The 25,810-nt window shown below is 39.9% G+C and overlaps 1 protein-coding gene across 1 annotated transcript; it reads left to right on the top strand.

Annotated features, from left to right (window-relative positions):
- The first annotated feature begins 12,753 nt into the window (after positions 1-12,753).
- LOC134609366 (histamine H3 receptor-like) lies at positions 12,754-21,922 on the top strand. Its single transcript, XM_063453042.1, has 3 exons — positions 12,754-13,018; positions 15,491-15,657; positions 21,152-21,922. Exons 1-3 carry the CDS (start codon positions 12,754-12,756, stop codon positions 21,920-21,922), a joined length of 1,203 nt encoding a protein of 400 aa, XP_063309112.1.
- The last annotated feature ends 3,888 nt before the right edge of the window (positions 21,923-25,810 follow it).

The following is a 25,810-nucleotide window of genomic DNA, read 5'->3' as shown; positions in this document are numbered from 1 at the left end:
ATTATTTTATGGATTGGACTGGGAATTTCGTCTGGTGTATCAGACACACATTGAGATAGTAATGCAGTGTTAACCAAAGATAAAACATTTCATGTTGAACGTAATACATGACTGCTGACCCATATCCCATCCCACCGTTGCCCCAAATAATACACTGGACACCTTTTAAGTGGATAAGGGCAACGGCCACAGCTTTATTAAACAGTAAAAATCTTAATTCTTAATTCCTGCCAGCTGTTGGGTGAGGACCCAACAGACAGTTCTCCTTCCTTGTTCTCCAAGAGCCCAACACAGCCGTCGCTAGCCGTCAGCCTTGTGCCGACTGTCGTCTCCCCAAGGTGACCTTGCGTCATACTCCTTTCCTTTTCGATTCCGCTGTCCAGGGAAAACCACCAGCTGTGACAATGAGAAAACACACAAGAAACCACCAACACACCACACACAAACCAGAGAGGGAGGGTGGGAAATTCAACCAGGGTGAATGACAATCTCCTTCTGACTGGTAAGTCTCCTCCCCTGCTCTCCCATTATAAGTCCTTCCATATTTGCAACATTGTTGCTCCCATTATTCCATCCCACTATCCTGGGCAGCAGTCATGCTCCCTCTTCCCTATTTGTCCAGGGGGACACTTTATTAAAAATAAAATACTTGCTCAGTTAAAAAAACAGCTATCTAACTGTAACCTAGAATCCTAGACCAGCAATGTTGCAGAACATTTCAATACATAACAGTTTTTATCCTAATAAGAAGGTCTAATAAATAAGCCAGAGGAAAGGAGTTAAAATTAAATTAACTTAGAATATTGAGCAACTCTTAATCAGAAACGTTTACTGTGTAAACAAATACAGTTTGTAAAGACTTGGCGGAACAGTGACCAAGGACGTGGCTCCCAGACATTAACTCAGCTGTATATGTCAAAACAGTAGACAGACTGGTGGAGCCTCTGCATTCCAAAGACACAATAAATGAATTGTAAACATAATTTTTAACTTGCCGAGTGTGTGAAACTGTTGGACTGTGAGAGGCGACAGGCCACCATATATAGCTGGTATGATGTTCTGTATTAATTCCTGCTTATACAGTTTATCTTGCTATCTATAATACTGTAGGTCCAATATATGTGAAAGGGACCTAGCAAATAATTGTTGCTCTTTAAACATAGAATTAAAATACATCTAATCTTTAATTGTTTCTGTGGAATTAAGGATGATGTTTTAAACAATTATTTTGGTTATTCCAGAAAGTAGAATATAATTTGCACTCAGGTAACTTTATATGTTAACAAAGGTTATCCAGCTAATATGTTGGGGGTCTCGCCCAGGGGCTTACCTACTGCATTTGGCACCTGGGATGGGTCCTCTTTTTGGAATCTTCCCCCACCCCCCAACTTTAAAATGTAAAAAAACAACCGCAATTTAAAAAAAAAAATATTTAACACTGAGCAGTGTTTGTGTGTTTGAATGTTAGCATGTTTTTGTATGGAGTATGTGTGAGTGAATGTAGGGGTGTGTTTGTACGTAGTGCTAGCGTTTGAATGCAAGCATGCATTTGTGTGTAGTGGGGTTTTTGAATGCAGTGATGTGGTTATATATAATGGTGGAGTTTGTATGTAGTGTTGGCAAGATGACACACTGACACACATGCAGACACAGTGACGACTCTACGAACAATATATGAGGGGGGGGCACATAAGATACAACAGTTAAAACTGGGGAAAGGGCACTAAAATATTTCACTAGGGAATGGGGTAATGTGCTGCCATTGGCTGACAACAAATTTGCATAGAATTCACATTAGCCACCCAGATTACTTGTTGTGGGCTGGCTGACACCTCTTAACTTCAATCTTTGTTTATCAGATAACTCCCCTATTTGCTGTCCTTTTGTGGGATTGCCATATTTAAGGGAGCTATCTGCTAAACAGCATAATAATTTGGTATCTTTAAATATGGAAATCTCACATAAGGGCATCAATTTAGGGACTTATCTACTAAACAGCTCAAAGATCTTCAAAAGCCCTTTTCTTAATTTTAATCTTTCAGTTGTTTAGTAGATAACTCACTTATTTGCTATCCTTATGTGAGATTGCAATATGTAAGGACACTACATCTACTAAACACATTCACATTTATATACACACACAATAACACAATAGATGTATGTATGTGTGTGCATCTGTGGTTGAGTATGTATGTATATATATATACAAAATCAGAGACATACACCCACATAATCACAGACACACACACAATTAGAGACCCACACATACAATCACAGACCTACACACATAATCACATACATAAATACACATAATCGAAACACACACACTTAACTAATTTGGCGCGTCCCCCAGCTCTCTGAGAAGTTGTCCTGCTCCCGGCCCCTGCGTGTCTGAGCTGTGTCAGCTGCAATGTCGCCCTGGGCAGCCACACTGCTCACACCTCCCCAAGGCCAGCTCTGGTTGCACCACCCTATCTAGTGGCACCCGGGGCGGACCGCCTTCCCTGCGCTTCCTTTAGTACGCTACTGGTCTTGCCCCATCCACACTACCAGTCCCATCCATAATTTTAAAGTGTCCCTCTTTGTCCATTTGAACTGTTGGGAGGTATGGAATTGGGCCAAAAATTCAGCCCAGTCTTTTAAAACCATTAATAGATGCCCAGTAGGAGGGAGTGGGGCCAAATAGTGATGCATGTTGTCTCTGGTGCCTCCACAAGTGGAATACCAGAGGACCTTTGGGTCAGGAAAGGGTATACATGTCTCTGAAGGTTGCTTATGGGATAAAGTATTGATGTGGTAACCCCAGGCAGTGCTCTGAGTGACCAGAGCTCGTGGGTGATATGCATCCACCAGAGATGAAGAATAGAGTCTCCATGGAATCCCCTGTCTGAGTAAGGTGCACTGGACCAGGGAAGGAGATCTGTAACCCAATACAGATATACTTATAGGGTCACTCTAGGCACCACTATATCTTTTTTTGACAATCTTTATTTAAAGATATTTTTTACAGTAAAGACAGAGAGTAGATACAGAAAAAAAACACATTCGTTGCAACTAAAATGTGTCATGGACAGAATTCAATTGAGAAGAGGAAGAACGAACATGTTAAGACAGCATATTAAAGTAAATATTGTAGACTGTTAAACAGTTGGTAGTCTGAGACCTGTACTATAAAATGCTAACCTAAGAGGTTCAGCGATGGCTATCAAACTAAAAGATTAGGAAAACATAATTGCTTAATTATTTATTAACATACCAAATATGAGGTAACAATGCTAGAAGGACAATGTCCCTCAGTCACACTGCTGATCCTATTGTACAATGCAGCCTAAGCACCACCGGGTCTATTGAGAATTCTGGTTTTTTTTCCAGTGTCCCATGAGGGCATCTCTGCCACCATTGTTGTAGTCTATATGCCTGCCAATAGCCCCTAATATTCAGTACATGTTGCAAGCTTTTACAAGCAGTATATTAAGATGGCACTAAGTGAGCTGTGGTTATGGCGTGGGATTACCCACGCCATCTCCATTTTGGCATATTGAGCATCCTGCTCTCACTCTAAGCTCTGAGAGTGACTTAGAACTACAGTGATGTCTAAATGCTTGCCCCCTAGAGCTGTCAATCAGGCAGTCAGAATGTCCAGTTCCATGATGCCTGTATAAAGTTTGTGTGGCTTGTGTGTGCATGCCACATGCAAACTTAAAATGAATTATCTTTCCTTCCTGGAGGGAGCCAAGCTGCACAGCATGCACTGCTGATAGCTTCTCATAACCCAGTGTTTAACAATGGAACATTGAAGATATGTGTCTGTTTTCTTAGGTGGACTAGCAACAAAGCTGCTGGACAATCTATCGATTTTGTTAAGATTATTATTATGTTTTATATGTTTTAACAAAACAGTAAAATGCTTTTATAAACCATTTTCAAATGCCTATAAAACCATACTACTCATTAAAAACTCTTGAAACTTGGTGTCACGAACGCACCCTACTCCAAGAGTGTGCGTGACGTAGTTGTGGTGGTGAAAGGGTTAAAGTACACTATTTGTCTTCACTAGACCGGAAATAATGACAAAATCCCCCTTTTTAACACGACCCACACTTAAACATAATAATACAACTATTACTATTCCACCAAATATTACTTAGTACAATATATGATAAACAAGTTATTTACATCAACAACAGATAAAAACAAAAAGGATAAAATACAGAAGTCCTAATTACTCACTGTAGCCAAGTAGCAGTATAATCACGGTATCTCCGCTGGTAGTCAGGATAAAAGCAGGTAAAAACACAGGCAGCGTAATAATAATCCCTCTTCCCCAATGACTAGACGACACCAAGTCTGGGAGCTAACTGTCAACTGTCAACTGTCAACTGACCTCTGTGGGGGTCCTAGCTTCAAAAGATGTAACCCTTGTTGATCTCAGCAACAACATCTCTGCAACCTGTGCCATTTACTACACAAATTACATTAAAGGATAATATTCCAAGGGTGCAACAATAAATTATACACCCTTGCCGTGACACTTGGCACAATGGTTTCTTAGATCTTTGTAACATAAAGGTCATAGGGTTCAAGGAAATTTCATGGCCAGTGCAAAGTCATGTTGTAACATGAATTCTGACTGGTTCAAGATAAGTTGATTTGTCACATGGTTCAGTGGCCATATTGGATTGTTCAAAATCCTTAAGACAACTTATTGAACCTTGGAATAATGGTTAAGACCTATGGTGAGCTAAACAAATATGCCATAGGTCACATAATTTGGCAGCACTAATTATACAGCAATATAACCATTTATGCTACAAATGTACAAAATATTGTCGAAGTCATGTTGTGACCTAGATTCAGATGTGTTCAAGAGAAGTTGATTGGGCATATAATTTTGCAGCCATATTAGATTTTGCTAAAATGTTTAAACAACTTCTTCTCTGAAACTGAATTTTAGAACAATGTGACATTTAGCACATATGTCCACAGCAATGTCCTCTACCTTTGTGCCATGCTACATGGTATGAAATTCAAGATGGCCACAACTAGCCAATGACATTTAAGATGCCATCCAATTGCAAAAATGTGTATCTTTTTCACTATTTAATTATTACACAACTTGTCAAATAAGTGCCATAGGTCATATAGGGGTCCAGGGTCACAAAGGACAGTGGCCATTTTGCATAAAATGCAGAAGTCTACCATGAATGCAAATTACTTCTCTATGTACAAGCTCTATGCACTTGCTATATGCATGCACTTATGCTTGGCCACTGTAAAAGTCAGTCATGTAGTTTGCCAGCCATTTTGAAATATAAAAAAATATTACATTTATCAATTGTAGCAGACTCCATTCCCATATGTTCAATTGTCCGTACCCCCTTGTTCGTTTCCCAAATGACTGGTTTGTGGTCCCTTGTTATGCCCCAGCGAACACCGACCTCCCCTGGCTGTTAACCACAAATTAACAACTTGACACCTTAGCTTGCGTGATTTTACCTGGGTGGGCGCTATTTTGTCTCCTGAACGCAGGCAGCGGTACCTGGTCATCGAGCGCCTGGAACTGTTTTCGGCCTAGTGTCTCCGCGGATCCGAGCAAAGATGGTACCGCTGCCCATCCCACTTCCTGACCAACTAGACGAACGGCGTTAAGGAGATAGGATCTACTGAACAGGGGGAACATTCGCCCATAGCAGCCAGGGGGAGCGTTCGCCGGTGTTCACACGGTAACCCCTGAAAGCCAGCTGGTCAAAACTTTGTTTGAACATAACTTTTGTTCTACTGATCTGAGAGCTTTTTGGATATGTTGTGCAGTCAGATCAGGGCTATTTGCAAATATGTTTTTTATGGGGTTCCTGTATTCTTTTTATGTATTTTTGGGGTATGTTAAAAATATATGTAGTTTCTGTATTCGAGAAATAATTTAGTTATCCCAATTTGATCCCATCAGAAATGAGTGTCCCCAGAACAGAGAATGGGCACAATGGATCCATCCCTCCCCCCTCCCCCCCAGCAGCCAGAGCAGCGGCCCACTACAACCAGGCAGAGGCCCCCACACGTTATTCTGCTCCAGAATGACCAGAGGAGAACTGGGAAGTCCTGCATGAAGCAGACCCAGTTCAAGCAGGACCGACAACCGACAGCATCACTGTCAGACCTTGCACTTACAGGGCAAGATGGTTTAAGGGCTCCAAGACACGGGAGCCACTCTCACCTTAGTAAAGCGGCACTTGGTCCCGAATCGGCACGGACAGGAAATTCAGTGGCTGTTCGTGTAGCTGTGGGAGCCATCTACCGATTACCAACTGCATTGGGGAGCAAGGTCTGGAATGGTGGAGGTTGGGCTGATGCAGGAGTTGCTTGCGGAAGTGTTATTGGGGAATGATCTGGGCAAGCTCACGTCTGCTTTTGAGCCCCAAGCGCAGCTGGAGGAACTATACCCAGTGGTCACAAGACAGCAGGCCCACACCATTTACCATAGCTCACACCCAGAGGCTCAGGAATGTTTCCCACTGAGTTTGGGAAAGAGCTGGCCACTGACCCCACATTACAAGTATACAGGGACCAGGTCACCTCCAGTCAGGCTGGGTTAGAGGGAGAGAGGTATATATGGGACAACTGACTTCTCTATCGAGAGTCAGAGAGGGTAGTGACTGGGTCAGAACCGATCCCCACCCGGCAGCTAGTGGTTCCTCAGAGGTACAGGCAGGAACTGCTCCAGATAGCTCATGACATTCCACTATCCAGGCTTTTAGGAGTTAGCCAAACAAGATATCGCTAACCCAGAATTTCTTTTGGCCAGGTATCTCCCAAATGTGCAATACTTGCCAGAGAGTATGTAAGAGGGGAGATTGCCGCAAGGCCAAACTCTACCCTCTCCCCATTACTGAGGAACAATTTAGCAGGGTAGCTGTAAACCTAGTTGGGCCCTTAGCTAAGCCTAGCCCCTCCGGTGGTGGTGGACTAAGCGACCAGATACCCAGAGGCGGTGGCACTGACCAACATTCATTTAGAGACGGTCACGGAAGCCTTGATGCAAATCTTCTCCCACATGGGAGATAGTGGTGGATCAGGCAGGACGGGACACCCATAGTTCCATATGTACTTGAGTTCCATGATCGCCTGGAGGAATTGACTAGAATTGTACGAACGAACCTCCAGGCAGCACAGATCCGCCAGTGCACATGGTACGATCAGGAAGCCAGGGACCATAGCTTTCAGGTAGGAGAGAAAGTTTTAGTTTTAAAAAGACTCTGATAACCTTCCCTCCCCAACCTCATATGAAACGGGAGTCAGACAAGCGAGTTAGAGGAGGTCGAATTGGCTGAGCCCTCAGGAGCGTACCCAGTTACTGCAGTTATTAGAGTAGAAGAAAGCCACCTTCTCCAACGTGCCCGGGTACACCCCTTTGGCCACTCACCGGGTAGAGACACCAGATCAACTCCCATTATGCCAACCCCAATACTGAATCCCTGAATTGGTACGGGAGAATATGCAGAAGGTAATCCAGGAGATGTTCAAACTGTGGGCTATTAAGTCCTCCAAAAGCCCCTGGGCCTCCCCAGTAGTTCTAGTGCCGAAACAGGACAGTACAACCCATTTTTGTGTAGACTACTGGAGGTTAAATGATAAGACTGTGTCAGATGCCTATCCCATGCCTAGGATTGATGAGTTGTTAGAAAGGATGGCTAGGGGCCAGTACCTTACTACAATTGATCTTTGTAAGTGGTACTGGCAGATCCCCCCATCCACTAAAGCCATCCCTAAGTTGGCCTTTGTCACCCCGTTCGGCCTGTACCAATTTCGGGGTAATGCCGTTCAGGATGAAAAACGTTCAAACTACGTTACAGAGGATGGTGGACCAGCTCCTATATGGGTTCTAAGACTATGCCTGTGCATATCTGGATGATATCCCCATCTTCAGTAATACCTGGGAGGAGCACTTGGCCCATATAGGTGCGGTCCTAGATAGGATTAGGGAAGCAGGCTTAATGCTTAAGTCCAGCAAATGTAATATAGGCATGGCGAGGTGCAGTACTTCGGTCACCGAGTGGGATGCGGGCAGCAGAAGCCCGAGCCCGCTAAGATTGAGGCAGTGGCCGAGTGGCCTACCCCCAGGATGAAGACTCAGGTTTTAGGTGGTTTAATATAAGAAAAGTGAGTCATACCACGAAAAAACAAAAGTTTTAGATTTTAGAAAAACAGACTTTTTAAAAATTATAATATGCGTAAAGGAGCAGTTTAAATGGAGCCCAGGATAAATGGGATGATTTACAAATTGCACTACTGAAAGCAACAGAAAATGCCATTAGGGTCGTCAGGAAGAACAGAAAAATTAAGAAACCACTGTTGTACTCAGCAGAAGTTGCCAATATAGCAAAAAACAAAAAAGTTAGCATTTAGTAATTATAAAAAAAAAAAAAAAAACAGAGCGATGAAGACAGACAGATCTATAAGATTAGGCAGAAAGAGGCAAAGCAAGTTACAAGAGCCTCGAAAGCACACACAGAAGAGAGAATAGCACAGTCAGTAAAAAAGGGGGATAAACATTTTTAGATACATAAATGAGAAAAGGAAAGTAAAACAAGGATTAGTTAGATTAAAAACAAAATAAGGAAGATATATAGAAGAGGATAAAGATATAGCTGACATCTTCAATTAATATTTGTGTTCAGTATTTACAGCTGAAAATTAAGGAGAGGGACTTCAGTTAAGAAAACTGACACATTAGTCATTTGTTACATGTGAGTTTACAGAGGAAGAGGTTCTATTTCAACTGTCAAAAGAAAAGACAAATAGGTTGATGGGGCCTGATGGAAAACACCCAAAGTTATTAAAAGAACTTAGTGGTGTACTAGCAAAACCATATACGGATCTATCTAACCAATCATTGTTAACAAGAGTAGTCCCAGAAGACTGGAAATTAGTGAATGTTGTACCCATTCACAAGAAAGGTAGTAGGAAGGAGTCGGGCAACTATAGGCCAGTAAGCCTTACTTAAGTAGTGGGGAAAGTGATGGAAACTATGTTAAAGGATAGGATTGTTGAACATCTAAAATCACATGGATTTCAAGATCAGAGACAACAAAGGCTTACTTCAGGGAGATCATGCCAAACTAATCGTATAGATTTTTTTGATTGGGTAACTAAAATAATAGATCAGTGTGGTGCAGTAGACGTTGCTTACCTAGATTTTTAGTAAGGCTTTTCACACTGTTCCACATAGAAGGCACATTAATAAACTGCAATCTTTAAGTTTGGATTCCAATATTGTTGAATGGGTTAGGCAGTGGCTTAATGACAGGCAAAAATGGGTTGTAGTCAATGGAGTATATTCAAAGCAAGGTCTAGTTACCAGTGGGGTACCTCAGGGTTCTGTACTTGGACCCATTCTCTTTGATATTTTTATTAGTGATATTGCAGAAGGTCTTGATGGTAAGGTATGTCTTTTTGCTGATGATACTACAATTTGCAAAGGGTTGATGTTCCAGGAGGGATAAGCCAAATGGCAAATGATTTAGGTAAACTAGTAAAATGGTCACAGCTGTGGCAACTGACATTTAATGTGGATAAGTGCAAGGTAATGCATCTTGGGCATAAAAACCGAAGGGCAGAGTATAGAATATTTGATACCCTACTAACCTCAACATCTGAGGAGAGGGATTTAGGGGTGACTATTTCAGATGACTTAAATATAGGCAGACAATGTAATAGAGCATCAGGAAATGCTAGCAAAATGCTTGATTGTATAGGGAGAGGTATTAGCAGTAGAAAGAGAGAAGTGATCATGCCATTGTACAGAACACTGGTGAGACCTCACTTGGAGTATTGTACGCAGTACTGGAGACAGTATCTTCAGAAGGATATTGATACTTTGGAAAGAGTTCAGAGAAGGGTTACTAAACTGGTTTACGGATTGCCGAATAAAATGTACCAGGAAAGTTAAAGGAACTTAACATGTATAGCTTGGATGATAGAAACATTTAAATACATAAAGGTTATCAACTCAGTAAAGGAGAGACTATATTTAAAAGAAGAAAAACTACCACAACAAAAGGTATTGTATTACTTTACAGAGAGGGTAGTGGACAGATGGAACAGCCTTCCAGCTGAAGAGGTAGAGGTTAACACAGTAAGGGTGTTTAATCATGCATGGGACAGGCATAAGGCTATCCTAGACTTACGATAAGGCCAGGGACTAATGAAAGTATTTAGAAAATTGGGCAGACTAGATGGGCCGAATGGTTCTTATCTGCCATCACATTCTATGTTTCTATGTTAGCCTTCCTTGGGACAGCAGGGTATTATAGGAAGTTTGTGCCCAATTATAGTGCCCTGGCCAAGCCCCTTACGGATCCTACCCGTAAAAACCTTCCTCGCCAAGTAGTCTGGCTGCCAAGTAGAGTGTTAGCAGGCATTCCAGCTGTTAAAACAGGCCCTTGTGAATGCCCCTGCCTTGGCAGCTCCCAATCCAATTAAACGTTTTCTCGTTCATACAGACGATTCTATGTTTGGATTGGGAGCAGTACCGAGCCAAGTCGACGCTGTTGACGGAGAACATCCTGTGGCTTACATTAGTCACAAGCTGTTACCCTGAGAAGTAAGCTATGCTGCCATCGAGAAGGAATGCCTGGCCGTCCTGTGGGCCCTGAAAATGTTACAGCCCTATTTGTATGGACAACCATTCTCCTTGCTCACGGATCACAGCCCATTGGTATGGCTGAAACCGGGGGGGCAGGGGACAACGCCAGGCTGCTGCGCTGGAGTTTGGCACTGCAGCCTTTTGACTTCTCGATACATTACCGCCCCAGAAAACAAAATGGAACTGCAGACGGGTTGTCCAGGCAGACAGAACTTTAAAAGTGATCCGTGAGCACCCCTGGACATCCCCTAAGTCGATCCGTCAGGATCAGACTGTGTATGCCGGATTGTAGTTACAGGAGAGCATTGTAACAGACATTCCCTTATGTTCGGTTGTCCATACCCCTCGTTTGTCTCCTGAATGACTTGTATGTGGTCCCTTGTTATGCCCCAGCAAACACCGACCTTCCCTGTCTGTTAACAAATTAACAACTTGACACCTTTGCTTTTGTGCTTCCCCAGGGTGGCCGAACGCAGGCAGCCCATGCCACTTCCCGACCAACTAGATGGGATCTATCTAACAGGGGAGCTTTTGCTCCGTAGCAGCCAGGGGGAGTGTTAGTTGGTGTTCGCACAGGAACCCCCAGTCAAAACTTTGTTTGAACATAACTTTTGTTCTACTGAACTGATCTGAGCGCTTTTTGGATATGTTGTGTGCTTAGATCAGGGCTATTCGGGAATCTGGTATTTGAGAGATAATTGAGTTATCCCACTTTGAGCTCAATTATCTCTCAAACACAAAGACGTGTGGCAGAATAAACTTCAGTTGTACTCCTAGAATTGTGTGTCGTCCTATTACTGGGGAGAAGGTGGGCTATTTACTTGGCAATTTCTTGTTCCCAATTTCTACTCTTGTCGATCCAGCGGAGGAAAGTCCCTGCCAGGACCAGGGCTCCTCTACATCAATAAGTGTCCCAATCATAAGTACTTAACAAATACTCTTTAAACAAATGTGGTGATAACAGTAATGGCGTGCTCTACCATTTTCTATGCAATTATCCTAAGTCTCATGGTCTGGTAGCCAAATTGCTTCATATGACTAATGATGATTTTAAAATGCAAATATTTGTAATCTACTTCTTTAAATACAATATCTATGGATGTGGTGCATTCATGTTTTTATGCTTGGCCAACACTACTGGTTATGTTGTTGGGCAGCCATTTTGAAATTGTAACAAATGTATAAAGTAACTGATAAGATTACCACTAAAATCAAAACAGCTTGACAGAATCTCTTTAAAATTGGAACCATGAAAATTAGCAACAGTTGCTCTGCCATGTTCAATATAAACACCATACATCAAGTAGTCTGGCAGCCATATTGGACTACATGATCAATTTTGAAATTCTTAAAATCGATTTATAATATGTATATTGTATCTTTACTTTTGAACTCTCTATGTGCAATATCTACTCATGTGGACTTTCCAGGCATTTGTGTTTGGCCACCTTTATTGAAGCTTGCAGCTATATTTGTATTTAATACAAATATTTTATAATGCATGTTTTTAATGCATGTAAATTAGGAGTTATCTTTTATGCCATTATTTCCATTTACTTTAGGTATTTATTAAATGTATTTTTGGATAAGGCACAGAATAGATTATGCATATTTTACCAATCATGCACTCTTAAACATTTGAGGCATATGTAACAGTGGGACTGTGATTATCATAATGAGTAAAAATGATGTAATTATTATAAGAAATTGCACAGGGAAAACTGATAGGTCACTTCATAGTGTTTAACTTAAATCAATTATTCACTCTTGGGAACGCTGTGAATGCATTTTGCATTGTAGCATATTAATTTTTCTTAAACAGTTTAACGCACATTTATTTATAATTATTATTTTTTCCTGCAAACATGCCAAATTATGTTGGTGTGCTTTTTATATTAATTAGTAAAGAACATAATTTATAAAGAACATGCTATTGCATTTCATGTTTCAAACTGGGCTATAGTAAATTGCCTCCTCCCACCATGTAAGCACTGTATATATGGGTCCGATCCTAGATCTCAGCAGACAGATAACTCAATGCCAGCTATCTAACGTTGTTATATTGTGGAATTCCCTGGAATGCTTGTTGTAAAGAACACATTTGACTAGTAATCATGCGTCCACATGTCAGGATGGAATTGACAGATTTTGTTTCAGCTGGCGTTACAAACATTAGTATTATTAATTCTACTGATGAAGACTCAGACTTTGTAAATTCTCCAGGCACAGTTATTTTTTTATATACACTCATTCCTACGATAGTTTCTCTTACTGTTGTAGGGAACACTATTGTTATTTTAGCTTTTGTTATTGACCAAAGGCTTAGAACGCAGAGTAACCTCTTCCTACTGAATTTGGCGATCTGTGATTTTTTCATAGGTAAGTTTCTTGTTGCTCTTTGGTTATTTTTTTAAACAATATTGAGATAAACCTATGCAATATTAATATTATTTACTGGCTTTTATCACTGGATCAGTGGTAACAACCACTCTATTTATTCTTACTCTAAAGACAAAGCACAATATATCAGGACTCTTGTAATGTTCCTATATTCTTTCACTGACTGCAGTAGAAAATATGCAATTTAAAAAATAATAAAATAACAATACAATTAATTTGAGTGTTAGAATCAAACTTTTTACAGGGTTACAAACATACAAAATAAGCCCTGCTCCCAAACTCCCACTACTCATGGGCAGCAGTAATGACTATAGTACACATCATCCCAATACAAACAATAAAAAAAACTAAGAAAAAGAAAGTTACTTGTGCACTATCCCAAATCACTATGCATATTTAAATAACATGTTTTTATTTTTTTATTTTTAAGTATCACTTCAATGGCCATTAAAGTGTAAGCTCACCTGCCACGTCAAGGTAAAACCTCTTCAGTAAGTCCTACTCTAAACATTTACCTCGCTTCTTTCAGGTAAAGGGGAAAACAGTGAGGGGCATTTTTCTAAACCTCTACAACTTTGTAACCCTAAATAGGTAACACATGGAGTAGGCGGTAGCACTGTAATATGGCTATTGCAACAAAAGCAAATGCAAAAATACACAATTAAGCCCTGATGTGGCAGGTACACTTACACTTTAATGTCCATTGGTTTGATACTAAAAAACCCTCTAGTTATTAAATTTGCATAGGGATTTGGGATAGTGCACAAGTACCTTTTTTCCTATTGTTTTTATTGTATGTGTTTATATGTATATTGTATGTATTTGGGCTCATGTCATTATTTATAGTCATTGCTGTCATTCTGTTTGTTTTTTTTAAATCTGCTTTTATATTACACAGCCATATTTTACTTTTTACATTTTACATAAAGTGGATAAGTTCAAATCAATAAAGAAAATCAAAACATAATAACAATAATATATATATATATATATATATATATATATATATATATATATATATATATATATATATGTATATATATATATATATATATATATATATATATATGTATATATATATATATATATATATATATATATATATATATATATATATATATAATTATTTCGGTAGGGTTACAGTTTCCCTTGCTACTCTAGTGTAAGAAGGTAGAGGTTTTATATATGGTTTTCAAAGTTTTAAAGCAACTGGTCACATTTCTAGACACTAAGCCATTTAATAAGACACCGAAAATCTCAATAACTTGTGTTAATCATTTGATGCTGTGTTTTAAAAATGTTTTAATTATTTGGCTATAGCAATCTAGTTTAGTCCATGTACAGCAAGCATGTCAAACTCAAAGTCTACATACACACACTCACTGACACACACACACACACACACACTGACAGACAGACACACACACATACACACTCACTGACAAACACAGACAGACACACTCACTGACAGACACACACACACTCAATGACACACACACACAGACACACACACTCACTCACTGACAGACAACCACACACACTCACTCACTGACAGACACACTCACTCACTCACTGACAGACAGACAGACAGACACACACACACACACACTCACTGAAACACACAAACACACACACACACACACACACACACATTCTTGCACACACTCACATCATTCCCTGGAGTCCAGTGGGGATCTTCTATCTGGAGATATCCTTCCTGCTCCTCACTGCTACCTCGCGTGCTGTTTAGTGATGCTGGGTGCCGGAATATGATGTCATCGCTACAGACAGCGAGCGCGAGCCAGCATCCTGCTTCCTCTACGGCCGGGTAAATTTTAGCAGAGTAGGCACCTGCAATGTGGAGAAAGTAGGTGCCTACTCTGCTTTAACACCAAGCATGTACTCACAGCTAGCTGGACTGCAAAGATGTGAATTGTGGGCTGCATGCGGCCTGTGGGCTGTGAGTTTGACATGCTTGATGTACAGGCACAGACACTGTAAGTGTGAAAACCAGTAACATTGTTTCTAGAGGCAGAAAAGAGCTATGGTTATAACAATGACTGACAGTGAGCCGAAATAGAGGTTCCAGTTCTACGATAAACATCCTGGAAAGTAACTGTGGCCCTTTAAATATTTTTCAATCCTCAGGCTTTAGGGTTAGAAAAAAGGTCTTTGGCATTATGTAAAAACCCCTGATGCATAGTAATAATCACCTTCATATCCTGTGAACAATGAGTTTTAAGCTACTTGATAAAAGCATGGAATACATAGCCACCATCATATTAATCTGAACAGGGCACCTCACCTTGGCTGGTTGCACAAGATGGTTCATGATTTCAGATAATAGAATATAATGCTGTAATCATTTTGTTCAATAAATTTAATTCTCTTGAGTTAAGTTTTTGTTCTCTTTACTATGTAAGCTTTATTTGTTATGTTTTATTTTGCCAGGTGCCTTCTGCATACCAGTGAGTGCATCATACAGTTTGACTGGCAAGTGGACCCTTGGAAACATTCTCTGCAAGCTATGGTTAATTGCAGATGATTTAATGTGCACGGCTTCTGTGTTTAATATTGTCCTCATTAGCTATGACCGCTTCCTTTCCATCACGCTGGCTGTAGGTATTTACCCCCGTGCAAATCAATATTTCATTCAGCATTTTATTTTAATCCTAATATTATAAAAAAATATTTGTTTTAATGTTAACCCTTAAAGCAACACCTGCAATTGTCTTGGACAAGCAAACATTTTTAATGAGCAGTCTTTTTATTTTATGCAAATTATAGATGTCAGCGAAAGAATATATAGCACATTTTTCTTCTTAACAATCCTACACCCATTGAAGTTCCAGCAAAGGGGGCAATTGTTCCTCGGGGAGGGGTGTTGCTAAGGAGGGGGTCTAAAAGGTGATACTACCCCAAGTGCGTTCTAAAAAGAACTAGGTTAAACTTTGGCATTATTTAATTGTTTGAGGTGAGGCCCCTGAATTACTGAGAGAGAAAATACACCTCTAATTCCATAATTTGTGAATGTACTATTTTAATATCTAGTGTGGGGTATGGCTATGTGTTATGGGTGCAGATTTTATATGCACCCATAAACATCTAGATCAGACCTGTACAACTTGGCAATACGTAGGGTCAAAATTAAATAGGCTAAGCTTCTTCGGGCCACAGATAGGTTTTTAGCACCCATCACACGCACACAAACAGACATACAGATATACACACAGATATTAAAATACACACACATGCAGATATACAGATACTCAGACTGACATACAGATAAACACACAGGCAGGCATACAGACAGACCTACAGATACACAACACACACTGACAGACATACAGTTACACAACACACACTGACCGACATACAGTACAGAATACATACATACACACACCACAGTTCTAATATACACACACACACACACACACACACACACTCTCTTTAATGCTTCTAGACACACACTACATCAACATGATAGCACATAGTACATTCTACACCACAAACACAATGCACACAAGGCCGGATTTCCCATTAGGCATAGTAGGCACCAGCCTGTCCTGTAACAGGAGCCTATTTATATGTGCCTTTCAATAGATTAGGTGGGCTGGTGAGGAAAGACAAGTATGAGTGTTTGGTGTGATGCTTGATAGGAAGTGCAAATACACAAAAATAAGTCCTATGCTCAGACTCCCACTATTCATGGGTGGCAGCAATGACCAGGGCTGCCATCAGGGCATGACAACTGTGACAGTTGCCACGGGCCTGGACCAGGGCTTCTGTTGGGGGTACAACCTTTTCTCTTCCAAGGGGCCAGGCCACTGGAGTGCCCCATAATGCATACAGACTTGGTCAGGAAGAACATAGATCTCCCTCCCCGGTTCTTTGCAGTGTTTGTGCAACAGGAAATGGGGTCTCCACGGCTGGCCGAGATCCAGCTTTCTCAATTCCATGTGGTGCTGGGGCTCGTGAGAAGAGCCTTCATGCGTCAGGTCACAGAGGTGAAGGCTAAGAGCCTCTACAGCACAACCGGACCACCAGGGGATATTCTGTCCCACCTCACTGGATGCAGGTAAGTAATAGAAAAAGAGTGGGAATAAAGGGGAACAATTATAAAAAAAACTAATTATATTAACACAATCTCCTCCCTTCTCAGGCCCCTAATCTACCCAGTGGTGTATTTTGGATTTGTGCTGCCCTAGGCATGAGTAAACCTGGGCACCCCACTTATCTAAATTTACCCCACCCCTTCCCATCAAGGCATCATCTCTTCCTGATTAAGACCCACCCCATCCTTTTTATGCTAAGCCTTTTCTTCCTAAAGTTCCACCTCTTTGTACCTTATACTTTTAAGCACACACTCTCACTGACCCATACACACACTGATTGGCGCACACACGCACACACACTGTTTAACCAACACGCACATTCACTGACAGACAACATGCCCTCACTGATACACTGACAGACAGTCATTGTCTCCCACACTGTTAAATCAGCACACATGTTCATTGACAGACACACACTGACAGACACACACTGGTATATACACACTGACAATCAGACACACACACACACTCAATGACAAACACACGGACGTCACTGACAGACACAGACTCTCACTGATTTGACATACACTCACTGACACATTGACAGACACACACTGATAGTCGCACACACACACTCAATGACAAACAGACTCTTACGGATTTGACAGACACTGTCAAACATACGCACTCAGAGACACACACACTCACAAACACACACATATACACACAGACACATACACTCACACACTCTGACACACATACACTCTCACTCAGACACACATACACTCACAGGCACACACACATACACTTTCAGACACACACATACACTCTCACACACACTTACAAATTATTAATATTATTATTTAAAATTTGGGAGAACTGACGTAGATCTTTCGTTGGGGTCCAGTGGGTCTGATGTGAGGCAGGTGACAAGAGAGCTATGATCTTCCTGCTCTACTTCCTCGCAAGCCATCTACTGATGCCAGGAGCCAGTATGATGTCATATTCCGGCACCCCACAGCATCAGCAAATGACACTCAAGGGAGCAGAGCAGGAAGATCATAGCTCTCTCGTAGCCTCTGATGCGAATGCAGCCACCCTCCAGGGGTTCCTCTATAACAGGAGAGAGCACCACTGGGAACACCAGGGACATATGAGTGGGCATTTGAGGGTGAGATTTTTGCCGCCCCCTGAATAGTGCTGCCCAAGACAAATGCCTAGTTTGCCTTGGGCTAAATACAGCACTGAACCTACCCAGCAAACACACACACACACACACACACACAGACAATGCATCCCTAAAGACACATACAGAATACATCCCTATATGTACACTGCATTACTTATACACACAGAAACACACACTGATTCCCTTACACATAAACAAACACTGCTTTCTATCCCTTACACAAACACACTGCATCCACTATATGCACACTTACTCCCTTACACAGACACCAGAGAGTCTTCTTAGCAGATATATTGAAATATAAAAAGGAAAAACACAACATAGTGTGAACTATACAAAATATATTCACTTTAATTAAAATTACACTTACACAAAATATATTTTGAAAGAGCATATCGCTATAAATGCATGGTAGATCAGGAACACAGGAAACAAATCTTCATTGGTTGTTTCATGGTCCCACAAGGGAATACAAAGTAAAACCAAACTAGAACCATAAATAATACCAATCTTCCTCTTCCAATTGAGAGGAGAGGATGTTATTCCAAGTCGATGTAAAGTGGGGGTGGGGGCGGGCATAGGATGTGTTATAGGTTTGAGTCGTTTATAGCATTCAGGTAGTGTCTTTGGTACTGGTTGAGCAGATGAGCAACATTTTATACATTTGGCTTCATCTCTAAGGAGGAATTTGTATCATTTAAAAAAAATGCTTTGTTTGGAAGTATTGTAATCAAGATAATCTGATGATGCCAATTCTGAGAGGGGCTTTATTCTTGTATCTTTATAGATGCATGTTAGATGCATGTATATGATGTGTTTCCTATTGATAGAGTGGGAAAGAAAATGTCAAGCATATTTTATATACGTAATTTGATTTGATCAGCAGATAATGAGCAGGGAGGGGGGTTGGTGATACATAACTCTAGTGACTACTTTCTGAAGTTTGTTTGGGACTCTTATTGGACAGTTATAATGGGGGTGACAAGGGGCATCACTTCCATGACTTTGAAGGCTGTCAGCTCACCTTTTATTGGGACATATCTCGCAATACCACTATATGGCAACAGCCTTTCCGACAGGTCACTCAACTACTATGTGACTAAAACATAAGCTATAAGTGTGGCTCCTGACAGCTTCTGGTGATGAAAAGATGCAAGACCTACCCTGTTACCAACCTTTCAGAGGCACCCTCCCTAAACTGAGAGCTGGGGCTGCCTGCATGATCCATCCCTGCTATTAATCACCCTGTGTGGTCCAAAGATTGCATTCATACTTGGAATGGTGGTAACAACATCGAGAGACCTACCACCATGAGCAACGTAACTGACAATTGCAGGTGTTCCCTAAATCAGTACACCCTGCTCAATAATTTATATGTTTGATATCTCTTTGTTCATGCTTGTTTTGTTTTACTATTCATCCTGGCTCTGTAAACTCTCATTAAGCCCATAGTAACCAGCTAATTTACCCCCATAACCAAGTTATGTTACTAGCATATTTCTTACTGGCTAACTATTCTCTCTGTTATATGCTCTCCTAGTTGAGGCTGTATAATATCAGTTTGCACTTTTTTATTTATCTTTACAATTTATAAAGTGGTACAGAATCCTTGATGTATACAAATAATTCATAATAGAATAGTGAATCAATATTAGTGAATCGTCATTCTTGATTTGATCATATTAACATTGTACACCTCTTCTTACTTTTATAAATTGTCAGTTCATACAGGTTTTTTTTTTTTGTATAAAAAAAGGTTTCAGTTTTTTATAAGAAAAGGTTTTTCCATGTAATTTTTTTTTTATATGATGTATCTATTTTTGATAAGGCATGTATAGGTTTATATTCTTTATATAGTTTTAACATGGTAAACTAAATAAGAATTACTTCACTCCGCATGCGATATGACTATGATGAAGTAGGAAACCCCTACAAAATGCGTTAGACAGATCACTACAATGTATCCAGCGGAACGCATTATGTCATTTCACTTCGCTGCGAATCTGGTCTTGGAGTCCAGTACAAGTTTGAATTCAAGCCAGCATTCAACCTTCAAAGCAGTGGAGAACCACATTTTCTGCTGCCTCGGAGGCTACTGGTTAAGGAGTTTCACTCCTGATGTAGCTGTCTATACCTGGAGTTTTGTAAATGTTCAGTTTTATAAAATAAATTATCTGTTTTATGATAAGCACTGTTTAGCTTTGCTTTTTTTCACATCTGATACATTGTGTTTATTCAAGTGGAATACTATCTGTTGAAATATCCAATTTTGACTTATGTATTACTGTATTACCCTGTGCGAGAGCTCTTAAATTGGTCATTGTGCATGGGCTACTATGATTTTAAAGGGACACTCCACAGCCCAAATACGAAAAAAAAAAAATTAAAAATCATTGTTTTGTAAGTATACCCCATTTCATTATGCATTGTTGTGGCGGGCATAACTACAAAATGCTTGCAAATGTTACAGATCTCTTGTTTGCTGCCTTTGCAATCCCTTCTTTCTTACCCAGCCCAGACTTTCTGTGGCTGTCCAATCACAGACTATCCAATGCAGCTCAATGAGAATTCATTGCAAGGCAGTGCTCTGTGCAATTGCCTGCCTCTTGAGTTTAGTTCCACAGAGCTAAACAATATATATATACTAAAGATAATTTATTTAAAATTTAATTTGGGCAATGAGGTGTCCCTTTAATATAATTTATTATGTTGATTGAAACACATTTACAACATGAACTAGAATCGCTATCAGAAATTAAACAGAAGTCATTATATCATTGAGGACGATTACATGTCATATCATAAAAGATGCATTATTTAACATTGGTTAATGAGACAAAGCTATGTTGATCTTGTTTTCACTTGTAGGTGACATACCACTTTCATCCGAAAACCTACAGCTACACAATTCTTAAATTTGTTGCAGTCTGGGTTGTTTCATTCCTTCTCAATGGTCCAGCTCTGCTCTTCTGGGAGTATGTGGATACTGAACGTCTCATTCCTGAAGGACACTGCTTCCCTATATACAATCACAACATATACTTTCTTCTTGGTGTCTCAGTTTTTGATTTTTTTATTCCACTAATAAGCATTACTTATTTTAATATGAGCATTTATTGGAGTATCAGAACACAGAGCAAGAACAAGAGTCATCATATCCAACCTTCACTTCCTCTATCGCTAGAGAAGGAAGAAATGTCATGGGGGCCTGATATCGTATCAAAAACTATTAACAATGGAAGAAATGAGAATACACAAGAAAATAATAAAGCAATAGATACTGATCCTGAAATGAAAAGATCTACCAATATCACTCAACTTTCACAAAACACTAGTGGTGCAGTCAGTCCGAGCATGCACCTCAAAAAGCTATCACGTGATAAGAAAGTAGCAAAGTCACTCACTCTTCTGATTTGTATATTTGTGGTTTGTTGGGCACCATTTAAGCTAGAGGAGATAATCTGTGCTGTATTTCAAATTGAATGTGTCGACACTTTCTGGACTGAAATATCTAGCTGGTTACTGTGGATGAACTCATCGATTAATCCTATTATCTATCCTTTGTGTCACAAAAGCTTCAGAAAAGCACTTAGAAAAATGTTACACTTGTTTTTGCAGAAAATCAAAATCCAAACATGATATTTGTTAAAGAAAATACTGTAGTTTCTTTTCTAGAATTTTGGGACTATTTTGGACTCGTTATTTTTGTAATCTTTCAATAAAGCTTTCATTCTTCTTCATAATGTTTCCACATAAAAACAAAATTCTATTGTTATTCATAACGAATCAATAGTCATAAATGATTTAAATAATTTTTAACTAGTATAAATTATGTATAATTTTGTTTATATTATATAAAAGGGATTTATTAAAGGGATACTGTGGGAATGCAGATCACTTAATTTCATTGAAGTGATCTGGAAGTAGTGTCCTTATCGCCTTAACCCTGCAATGTAATGCATGGGTTAAGACTGCCTCTAGTAATTTTCTCTCAGACAGCCACTAGAGGTCCTTCTTGCATTCACATGAAGTTTAATTTTGCATTAAATTAGACTTTTTTTTTCTTAGAGATTAATGGTTGTCCAAAACTAGGCAAATAAACACAAATTTGAAAAAGGAATGAACTAAACTAAACAAAAGTTATTTCTATGCACATGTCTAAAATCTGCTTATATATATGCAAGACTTTATCTGGACTGGTATAAAAACATCTTCTAAGTCAAAACAATGTTTATTGTACTTCTCCATTTACTAAATTTCAAAATTTCTGTAGCACATAACATTCAAAGCATGAGGCTGGTCAAATAATATCAAAAGATTACAATATGATTACAATAGGGGATATGATAACATTATACAAATATATTCAGGGCCAATACAAACCATTGTGTGGAAATCTATTCACAAACCGGACTTTACATAGGACACGAGGCCATGCGTTTAGACTGGAAGAAAGAAGATTTCGTCTAAGGCAAAGGAAATGTTTTTTTACTGTAAGACTAATAAGGATATGGAATTCTCTGCCTGAAGAAGTGGTTTTATCAGAGTCCATACAGATGTTCAAACAGCAACTAGATACATACTTGCAAAAACAGAATATTCAAGGATATAATGTTTCAATGTAGGGTAATAGCTGCTTGATCCAAGGATAAATCTGACTGCCATTCTGGGGTCAAAATTGCAACAAACTGTTTTTTTTGCCTTCTTTTGGATCAACAGCAAAAACTAATGTGAGGAAGGTGGAACTTGATGGACGCAAATCTCTTTTCAGCTATGTAACTATGTAACTATGTAATATAAATAATCTAGAAAAACACTTGCACCCTATACAGATACAAATAGTATGTTAGGATACTAATCAGTAGTAAATGGTTACAGCCTCCCTCAGATCGCTCCCAGCTGGCAATCTGTTATCCACAGAAATATATATATACACACAAAGAGGGAACCGGCTGGTATCTAGATGGAATATACAAAAATATAGTGTAATACTGTTATGAAATAACAATCTGCGCAAATTAAAATGCACTCACAAGATCTTGTATGATTCAGGCTTGTAAGGTGCCTCCCCTGATGGTGTGGGGGGCTTGGGAAACTTCCCCTGGATTATTCCACTCAAATACAGGACTCCGGGTGGATGTTGAAAAAAAGCTGCTTTTAATAAGACAATAAAAGCAAATGAATGCGGTCCTACACGTTTCGTCCCTTTAACAGAGTATGGGACTTCCTCAGGGACTACAAAATAAAAACAAATACACAGATACAATGTAACAAAAAAAAGCAGCCTAACAACCTCCCACCCACAAGTCCTTTATATAGGGCTATTGCCAGGGCCAGATTAAGAGCCCAGTGGGCCTGGTGCTGACAATTATGATGGGTCCTAAATAAAAAATCATATAGTCATACCTCCCAAGCATCATGTATCTGATGGAGTTGGTGTTGGAGGGAAACTCAAAGGATGCAGCTATAAGAAAACACATACTCTATGCCAGGGGTAGGCAACCTACGGCACTAGTGCCATGCACGGCACTCGAGGTCAGGGCCGCCATCAGGGGGTGACAACCATAACGGTTGTCACGGGCCCGGCGGCCCTGGGGGGCCCGGCCGCCCGGGCCCCACGTGTAGCGCATGCTGATGGGGCCCATCGGGTGGCCCACTCACTTAGGGCCACCCCATGGGCCCTGTATCTTCAGGGGCCCGGTCAGCGCTGCGGCCGTGCAATAGCGCGACCGGGCCCCTTAAAAAAAAATCCCAACCGCAAAGTACTGCTGGGAGGAAGTGGCCGTCACTTCCTCCCAGCTCCCTCCCCTCCCCTCAGCACCGCGCGGGAGGCAAGAAGGACAGGCCTGCAGCCCGCAGGAGCCACGCCGACTCCCATCAGCCACAGCCTTCCACCTGCAAAAAAAGGTAAGAAAAATTAGCTGTATTTGTGTATGTATGTCTGTGTGTATGTCAGAATGTCTGTATGTATGTTAGAATGTCTGTGTGTATGTTAGAATGTCTGTGTGTATGTTAGAATGTCTGTGTGTATGTTAGAATGTCTGTATGTATGTTAGAATGTCTGTGTGTATGTTAGAATGTCTGTGTGTATGTTAGAATGTCTGTGTGTATGTTAGAATGTCTGTATGTATGTTAGAATGTCTGTATGTATGTTAGAATGTCTGTGTGTATGTTAGAATGTCTGTGTGTATGTTAGAATGTCTGTGTGTATGTTAGAATGTCTGTATGTATGTTAGAATGTCTGTGTGTATGTTAGAATGTCTGTATGTATGTTAGAATGTCTGTGTGTATGTTAGAATGTCTGTGTGTATGTTAGAATGTCTGTGTGTATGTTAGAATGTCTGTATGTATGTTAGGATGTCTGTGTGTATGTTAGGATGTCTGTGTGTATGTTAGGATGTCTGTGTGTATGTTAGGATGTCTGTATGTATGTTAGAATGTCTGTGTGTATGTTAGAATGTCTGTGTGTATGTTAGAATGTCTGTGTGTATGTTAGAATGTCTGTATGTATGTTAGAATGTCTGTGTGTATGTCAGAATGTCTGTGTGTATGTCAGAATGTCTGTGTGTATGTCAGAATGTCTGTGTGTATGTTAGAATGTCTGTGTGTATGTTAGAATGTCTGTGTGTATGTTAGAATGTCTGTATGTATGTTAGAATGTCTGTGTGTATGTTAGCATGTCTGTATGTATGTTAGAATGTCTGTATGTATGTTAGAATGTCTGTGTGTATGTTAGAATGTCTGTGTGTATGTCAGAATGTCTGTGTGTATGTTAGAATGTCTGTATGTATGTTAGAATGTCTGTGTGTATGTTAGAATGTCTGTATGTATGTTAGAATGTCTGTGTGTATGTTAGAATATCTGTATGTATGTTAGAATGTCTGTGTGTATGTTAGAATGTCTGTATGTATGTTAGAATGTCTGTATGTATGTTAGAATGTCTGTACGTATGTCAGAATGTCTGTGTGTATGCCAGAATGTCTGTATGTATGTCAGTAAATCTGTGTGTATGTCAGAATGTCTGTGTGTATGTCAGAATGTCTGTGTGTATGTCAGTATGTCTGTACGTATGTCAGTATGTCTGTACGTATGTCAGTATGTATGTAAGAATGTCTGTATGTCTGTACGTATGTCAGAATGTCTGTACGTATGTCAGAATGTCTGTACGTATGTCTGTATGTATGTCAGAATGTCTGTGTGTATGTCAGAATGTCTGTGTGTATGTTAGCATGTCTGTATGTATGTTAGAATGTCTGTATGTATGTTAGAATGTCTGTATGTATGTTAGAATGTCTGTGTGTATGTTAGAATGTCTGTGTGTATGTCAGAATGTCTGTGTGTATGTTAGAATGTCTGTATGTATGTTAGAATGTCTGTGTGTATGTTAGAATGTCTGTATGTATGTTAGAATGTCTGTGTGTATGTTAGAATGTCTGTGTGTATGTTAGAATGTCTGTATGTATGTTAGAATGTCTGTATGTATGTTAGAATGTCTGTACGTATGTCAGAATGTCTGTGTGTATGCCA

This window comes from Pelobates fuscus, chromosome 4 (assembly GCF_036172605.1).
Source record: "Pelobates fuscus isolate aPelFus1 chromosome 4, aPelFus1.pri, whole genome shotgun sequence".
NCBI lineage: Eukaryota > Metazoa > Chordata > Amphibia > Anura > Pelobatidae > Pelobates > Pelobates fuscus.
The sequence above is the reverse complement of the archived record's forward strand: the minus strand, read 5'-3'. Positions and strand labels throughout refer to the sequence as shown.